The sequence below is a fragment of the Kryptolebias marmoratus genome, linkage group LG13 (genome assembly GCF_001649575.2).
Source record: "Kryptolebias marmoratus isolate JLee-2015 linkage group LG13, ASM164957v2, whole genome shotgun sequence".
Classification (NCBI taxonomy): Eukaryota; Metazoa; Chordata; class Actinopteri; order Cyprinodontiformes; family Rivulidae; genus Kryptolebias; species Kryptolebias marmoratus.
Window position 1 is genome coordinate 10,237,077 of NC_051442.1, and position 8,379 is coordinate 10,245,455.

General features: G+C 44.4%; 1 protein-coding gene across 2 annotated transcripts in view; it reads left to right on the forward strand.

The window, feature by feature from the left end:
* Positions 1-759: 759 nt before the first annotated feature.
* The window catches only part of rxfp2a (relaxin family peptide receptor 2a), a 57,909-nt gene continuing 50,289 nt past the window's right edge, over positions 760-8,379 (forward strand). The window contains exon 1 of one of the 2 annotated variants that reach the window (XM_037979084.1): positions 760-1,500. In XM_037979084.1, the coding sequence (XP_037835012.1) occupies positions 1,416-1,500 (85 nt within the window). In that variant the 5' untranslated portion in view covers positions 760-1,415. The remainder of the gene's footprint in view (positions 1,501-8,379) is intronic. The other variant, XM_017418187.3, reaches the window with a different exon arrangement.

Sequence of the window (8,379 nt, forward strand, 5' to 3'; positions counted from 1 at the left end):
TTATTCAGGGGTTTGAACTATCTGTAAACCTCTGAAAACCCAGTTCAAGATGGCTGCCACAGCTAAGCAACCTTAGCAAACACGAAAATGACTAACTCAGCCATTTTCACACAAATTTAGCAAAAAATTGTTTTTTTAATAGCTGAGATTACTGCCCGAGTGCTACATATTGCACAACCATTTGCCTAAAACCTAATTGTTGGCGTCAACCAAGTTGGTCTGTTAGCAAAATATCTCTTAAGCCACAGAACAGATTTCAAAGGGACTCTAAGAGAGTTATTATTGGTTGTTCATCTACAATTGAATAACGTTTGGAGTGACTACAATTCAAGATGGCTGTCGCTGCTACTCTGCGTTAGCAAACGGAAAAGAATGAGCATGGCCGTCAGTTTTTACGGACATTGAGCTAAAATTTGGGTGCTGTCGTAGCTCAAGAGTCGTTCATGTACTGTTTGCAATACGCATGGCCCAACGGTTAGAGTCAGCACTGTTTGTTTGTTAGCAAAATATCTTCAAAACAACCACTGGCGATAGCGTCAGGATTCAGCCTAATTTAAGATGGCCGCCACAGCTAATGAATAGCCAGACACAGAAATGGCTGTATCTTGGTCAGACTTTGTAACACTGAGCTGACGTTTGGTGTGGTAGTGGCCCAGAGTCGACCTTAACGCATGCTCCGAGCGCCTGCTGATCTCGCGAGATCTCGCAACGTCGCACGAGATTGCGCTTAATGACCATAACTGCCATAACTCAGTCCCTTCTCACGGTAAGATGATCAAGACGAAGAGGCAGCAATAAATGTCGCCCTGAAAGTAAATAAATATAAAAGTTCCTAGAAGTGAATTTAAAACTGAACGTGACTCGTGCAGTAAATCCAGCCGCCAGCTCCGTCAGGTGAGCTCAGGTGTGTCGTAGAAGAGGCTGCCGCTGCCTCTGCAGCTGTGAGAGCGGCGCGCGCACTGCTATTTCGCACTTGTCCTCGAGGCGACATGAGCGACGGACAGAAAGTTAAAGCGAGGAGACCCGGACCGGACGGACCGGGCGGGACCGGAGTTCTGAGTGCGGCACGGAGCGAGTGACTGAGCGGGGAGCGTAGGAGCAGGGAGCGGAGGAACGAGGAGCAGAGGAGCGGCGGGAAGCGTCTCCTCGGGCTCGGCGGAGTCCGCTCGACCTAACGGCTGCCTGGATGTGCGCGCGCGGGGGAACCGTTGCTCCTTTCTCGGCGCCGCTTCCAACTTCCCCCCCAGAGTTACCGCCGAGCCTCTGAATGTCGGGCTTTCCCCGCACGTAACCTGTCGGCGTTCGGACGGAAAACGGGGCTCGGTGCTTTTACCGTTTTTTTGTTTTTATTTTTTCCTTTAGTGGAAGAGGACGAAAAAAAAGGACCGTGTTTCTGTTCTCACTGAGGCGAAACGATGAAGGTGGGGAAACTTCCGAGCCTCGGGATGGACGTACCTGTCATCGTTTTGCTCATCCACCTGACACAGACTCGGATAAAAGGTAAAATGAAAAATAACAAAACAAAACTTTTTGTAGATACAAATGTCCCTGCAGCCTTCAGAGATCTGAGCTGGATTGAAATCTGAGTTTCTGGGGACATTTGTCCTCCTGCTGCAGGTGAGACACAGAGACACGGAGACAGAAAAGCCTTCAGATTTCAGCTCATGTCCTCAGAAGAAGAAGACTGTCTCAGATTTATCTGAACTCAGAGTAAAATTCACTCCTGGCTTTGTGGGACCAGTCCTCAGGTCTCTGGTACATTTACCATTCATGGTAAATAATTATTCTGAATGGTAAATGTACTAAACCTACATTTACTATATATATATATATAATATTTGTAGGCTGACACAGAGAGATGTTGGTTCACATCACGTTGCAGAGATTTAAATCAGAAGAAAACCACAGAAATAACAGCTGAAGCTGAGCTGTTAAAGCTAAAAGAAGCAGAACACCAGCTAAAGGCTAAACCCCATAGACACTGGATAAAAGCTAAAATATGCAAAAGGCTTGCTAAAAATAAAAAAAAATGTTAGTTGAAAGCTAAAAGTATCCAAACCTTAGCTACAAAGTAAAAGTAGCAATATGCAATCTAAAAATTTAAAAGGGTACTTGAAAACTAAATGTAGCAAAATGCTAGTTAAAAGCTAAAAATAGCAATAGCTTTGAGCTATAAGTAGCAAAAGGCTCGTTTGCAGTAGCAAAATGTGAGCTAAAGGAGAATAGTAGAAAAAGGCTGTCTAACAACTTAAAGGTCTAACTAAAAGCTAAAAGTGGTTAATGGCTAGATTACAATAGCAAAAAACTAGTTCAAAGCTAAAAGTAGCAAAATACTAGTTTACAGTAGCAAAATGCTAGCTAAAAGGTATACGTAGTAAAAGCATAAAGGTCTAACTAAAAGTAACAAAAGTTTATAATAACAGAGAGTATATTACAGGTGCTAAAGTTGAGCTAAAAGTAGCAGAAAAAGAGAAGAATGGAGGCAGTTCACTGAAGCAGATGTTGATTGAACTGAAGACGTGTTGGTGGATTTTTATGAAGGATGACGTAAACTATTTTATTTTTAAAAGATTAAAAGTTACAAAAACAACAAGTCCTAGCAGCTGATGTCCTGGAGGAGCTGAAGGATTGGCTGAGCGAGCGGCTGAAACAGCAGGAAGTGTTGCAGAAGGATTTCTGACAGGAGCCAGGAGCGTTAAAGCCGACCTGGCGTTCACGTGAAGGGCTCTTTATTCGGAGGCCAGCTCTGATCTCTCTCGTCGTGCCGACGTTAATCGGACAAACGTTGTGTTGGGTCGCTCCTTTTCACCGGGGCTGCAAGCGCTCGAACACAACTGGAGACGGCCGACGGCGGAGAGCTGGGCGCCTGGGGGTCGGAACGGAAATAAGAGCTGGAGCAGGACTTTTATTTTATTTTAGGCACACACGAGTAAATCCACTCATATAACGATGATCTCTTCCTGATAAAACCAGAGAAGCCAAGGCGTTTTTACAATGCTTTACTATCGTCCTGCTTTTATACGTCTGTGGAGAGACGGCAGAGGACAGCCAGAGGACAAGCAGGCAGGATTTATCAGTTTGGCAGGCGGGCGGCGGGGCAGCTTTAAAGGCTCTCTCCCTCCCACTTATGTTTCAAATACTTCAGCTTTTATTACAGTTTTTTAGGAGGAAACCGTCACGGGCAGATATAAGAACTTCCACCGGTCTGTGGGAGCTGTGCCCCACTCTGCCGTTGAATATTGGCAAATCTGGTGTTATTTGACAAAAAGTGATCGTTGGGAGGGAAAAGGGGGGGAGGGGGGATGGAGCACCGAGGTGCAATGCAGGCACCCTCGGGTGGAGCGCCACGGACGCTGCATGACGTCGTCGTCCTGGTGTGTGAATGTTCTGCCTCACAGACGTTCTGTTAGATCTCTCCACCTCCTTACGGCTGAAGAAAGACATTCAAGAGGCTCTGTTATGGTGGAGGTGGAGGTGGAGGCTCTCTCTGTAACTGATGCGTCCCCAGCGTTCAGGTGAAAGCGTTTCGTCTTTAGCGGCTCACTGGCTGCTGATCTTTGGCTCTGCTGCATTACGGACAGTCTTTATTGTTTTTTGTTTTGTTTTTTAGATGACAAAATCTGTGCAGGAAAACATGTAAACGACTAAGTTTTGCGCAAATCATTGTTGAATGTAACTGAATTTCCTGGAAAACAAACAAACAAACAGACATGTCTTTAGTGCCTAATGTGACATTTCTAAAAAGAAACGATTTAATGAGAGAAATGCATTTTTCTGTGAATGCTGAAGAAGCTCAAACTGAGTTATTGAAGCCAAAGGAAGCAGAACCCTAGCTGAAAGCTAAATGAAGAAAAGTAGCTTAAAAACTAGCAAGAGCAAAAGGCTAAATAAATGTAGGGAAACTCTAGCTAAAAGGTCAAGTCAAGTCAAATTTAGTTATAGTTACTTTTCAGCAACAAGACGGTTCAAAATGCTTTACAGCATGAAAATAAAAATACAGTCATCATGAAAACGCAATAATATATAAAAAGCTAAACTAAACTTATCTAAAACATGAGCTAAGATAATCTAAATAAAATAAATGACCCAAAGTAACGTAAACAGATGAAAATCTAAGCTAGGAAACTAGGATGTACAAAGCTAAACTAAACTTATCTAAAACAAGGTAAATTTAGTAAAAATAGCCAGGTGCGAGCTAAAATGTAAAAGCAGTGAAAAGCTAGTTAAAAGTAACAAAAGGCTAAAGACTTGCTGGAAGTAGCACAGGAATGTAGACACGGAGCAGGCCTGCTGAAGTGGTTTCTCAAAGAAAATGGTGTTTTTGCAGGGATGCTGAATTTGGATGTATTTCGACGGGGAAGAGCCTTTTATAAATGAAGTAAAATATTTTGAAAAGCATAAGAGTTACACAAGCCGAAATGTCTCGAATGAGCCGAAGGTTCTGGTGTTTAAATGGTCGGTACGTGTCTGAAAAAAGAAAGAAAGAGGAAACGGGACGACACAGGAAGAACAACAGACGAGCCGGGTTTCTTCACTTACAGCAGAGATGTAAGAACCTAGAACCCCCTGCTCAGGGCCAGAACAGCTGCAGCAGAACATTGGTTCTGTTCCTTAGGGTTTTTTTTTTTTTTTTTAAAAACGCTTCAAAAACCAATTATATTCTGTTGAACTCCAAGATGTTACCTGCTGTGTCTAAGTGCAGAGGAAATGATAGAAACGCTGACAAAGATGCCTCCATTCGGAGCCAGGCTGCGTTCAAACGCTGTGGGGGAAAAACAGTTTCTGTAAGTCTTCTTTAAGTCCAAGTTCTCTTACGTGGAAACAGGTGAGCAGATCGGAGGTGTGGAGCGTCGAGCTTCAGCCTCCTCATCATCAACAGGGCCTCTTGTGGGAAACATGGCACACACACACACACACACACACACACACACACACAGCGTGGGTCCTTGTTGAAACCAGCCTCTTAGGGTCCTGTGGGTTTTTTTGGGGCTTTAACCGCAGAACTGGACGTTCTCACAGATGCCATTTAAGAGTTTGTAAACAGCTGCTAATTTGCTCGTCTTTGTAAACGTGCCGTGTGTGTGTGAGACGCTGAACAGATGCAGCGTTGTGTGTTTCTCCGTCCTCGCTTCACATTCCTCCTCTCCTCCCTCTGACTGGATTGTGTTCAGCTCAGTGACCCTTTTTCTGAACGAGTAATTTGCTCGTCTTTGTCTGTTCCGTGTCACGCTTCCCACTGACGCCGCTCGCAGTAATTAAAAGATATTTATCGAGGGGGGGGCGGCGTTCTGTTCTCAATTACATCAGGGTTGAAATGCAGCCCTGAGGTTGTGGGGAAAGTGTTGGCTTTTACCTCAGTGTTTGAGAAAAATTAGTCGCCCGTCAGTCAGCGTGACTGACGGCTCTTTTACGTCTAGCGGGTCTAGTTTCCAGGTGGCCCGTTTCAGCGGGAGTTTCAGCGAAGCCGTCACTTTTTAAACACGACCCGCTGAAACTCTAGCTGTTGTTCTGGGAACCTCTGACTGACAGCGAGTCTGTGAGAAAACAACTCATTAAAAAAAAGGGAGAACATCGGAGGAGAACAAAAGGCGGCCGTGAAGCTTCTCGACTTGTTTGACTTGGATGTTGGAACTCCTCAAAGTCGGCTTTGACCCATCGAGATGATTCGTTTGAACCGAGTCACTGATTCGTGTTCCTGAACAAAACAACAAAACTCTTTATTCAAACTGAACTGAACTTAAAGGGAATTTATTAAACCAAAAGGAAAATGAAACTGTTGGTGTAACAGAAACTCTCACCCACAGCCTTTCAGGCCAGGATTGAGACTAAAATCTTCTCCTGATGTTTGTGCAGTCTCACATCTCACATGCTTAGAGGGTGTGTTGTGAAGGACTGTCAGCTATTACCACCCCCAGATTTGACCTCAGTGTCTGGAGAGCTGACTCAGTTATAGCCACCTTTTTGTTGACTGAGCTCAGTTAGCTGCAGCAGCCATCTTGACTTGGGTTGACTCCAAGAAGTTATTCGGCTGTAGACGCACACCCACCGATGGTTTCCTGAGAGTTTCGTTAAAAGCCATTCGGTGGTTCGGGAGATATTTTGCTAACAGACAGGCAGAATTGACGGCAACATTTTAAAAGCAGGCGTCACGTGATTAGTTCGAGCTCGGAGAACGTGTTGGGGCGCACTCTCAGCTACTACCACACCGATTGTTTGCGTAATATCCTCAAAACCATCTGAGTTACGGCCATTTTTGTGTTCTGCTTCTTTTCCTAAAAGCTGCACCATGAGCCGACTCAGAAACGATTGGATAACTGATAACCCTGGAAGGTTTGTCTTCTTCCAGACCGAACATTTGCTCTCTTGCTCTGCTAGGGTTTTTTTTTTTTTCATTCCAACCTCGGCGAGGCAACCTGTCCCCTCACAAACTCATTCCTCGTCTCCGTCTTCTTAAACGACGCACAGGAACGCCGTAGCTAACTGGGTCAGGCAGTAATTTATTCATCTGTTGCTCAGCTCAGATGAAATAAAACATTTTAACTTGCATTAAAAAAAAAAAAATCTGTGTAAAATAAGTTCCATTTTGATGCCAATGTCGTTATCCACGTGTCAAAAATTAAGGACGGTTAAAATCCTAAAAGAGCCCCGATCTTTTTGACGGATGCTTTAAAGATGGCTGCCTTTAGCCTTCGGCGGCGGGCTGGACGTTTTAGCAGCTACCTCATTCGCATCGTGGTGTTTAAAAACCAGCAGAAACCGGATCTGCTGTGAACTGAAAGAAGCAGGAGCCGTTCGGCATAAAAACCCATTAAAATGTCGGGTTCTGCCTGCTGAGTTGTGGTGCGGTTTGTTTTGTTTTTATTGGTTTATTTATCGGGGCTGAACTGCTGGAGGTGCTTCGAAATGACACCGAGGCGCAGAAGAACTCTCAGTTCTGTAACACGCCGGGTTCATAAATTTAAAATCTTATTATTATTTTTTTTATATGTCAAGACCGTTTATGTTCACATCTTGATTTGTGGCCATTGGCGTGAGAAAATACGAAGGGGGGGGGGGGGGGGGTGCTTAACTTTGCATAAACGGGTTTAATATTTGGAAAGTTGGACCAAGGCAGCAATATTCCAACAGATTACCTTTTCCGTAAAAAAAACAAAAACAAGAAGATGATAATCAGAATATGGTTCCTGCTTTTGGTGTTCTAATAAAAACCAAAAAAACAAATGGAAATGAACAAATGATGCACAGATTCCCTTTCCTTCTTTCGAAGATCCATTCACAACATTCACTCCAAGGGCTTCTCTAAGCTTTACTGTCTTGTCTGTTAGCAAAATATCTCCTGAACCGCTGGACGGATTTGACTGAAACTTTCAGAGCGTAACCCTTGAATGTACACTTACAGCTGATAAACGTTTGGAGTTGACCCAACTAAGATGGCCGCCACAACCAACTGAGCATAAGAAACAGAAGCTGCTATGACTTGGTCAGTTTTGCAGACATGAAGCTAAGATTTGGTGTGGTAGTAGCTGAGAGTTGTTGATAATTCTCATTTGGCTTACACATTTTACATACATTTTCTTTGGAGAAAATCAGAATGAACATCTGAACAGATAATATTTTTCCTCCACCTTAGGACGAGGCGAGGTAAAGTCAGGGTCAGAATATGTCTGAGTGGGACTTCCGGTTTGGGTCATGAAGGAGTAGGCAGCGAGTGTGAGGAGCTCTGACCCAACTTGTAACTTATGTGACCAAATCTTATACCTTTACCACAGAATTGTTGTACCTTGTGCGCGTTACCGTGTTGAGCGACTTTGGCCGGTTAATGGCTACCTCTAAGCAAAAACAAACCTCCTCGATAACCACGCGGAACACCATTGCTAGCAAGCTAGCCACTATGGCCTCCGACGCTAGCCCTTCCAAAAGCGACGGAATAACTATGACCCTACTAGTGCAAGAGTTAGCCAAGCAACGAGAAAGTTTAAAAGAAGACATCTCTACCCTCATTCAAGAATCACTGGTGCCGTTACAAGCTTCGGTGAGTGCTCTGACAGAAACGGTTGGCTCTATGCAACAACGCCTCACCGCTTCAGAATCACTCGCGGGTGATAATTTTGAGAAGATTTGTGCTGCCGAATCTGCTGTTAAAGCTCTAAAAGGCCAAAATGCTGCACTCTTGGATCGTATTGAGGATCTAGAAAACAGGTCACGCTGCAATAACTTGAGGATTATAAACATTCCAGAAGGCAGCGAAGGTGTGGGGAATACTGTTAACTTCATGACGAATGCGCTAATGGAGTTCACCGGCAGCAACGCACTGTTCGACTCTGCCCCGGTGCTGGAGCGAGCACACAGGGTGGGCGCAAAACCCAGCGATGCTAACCG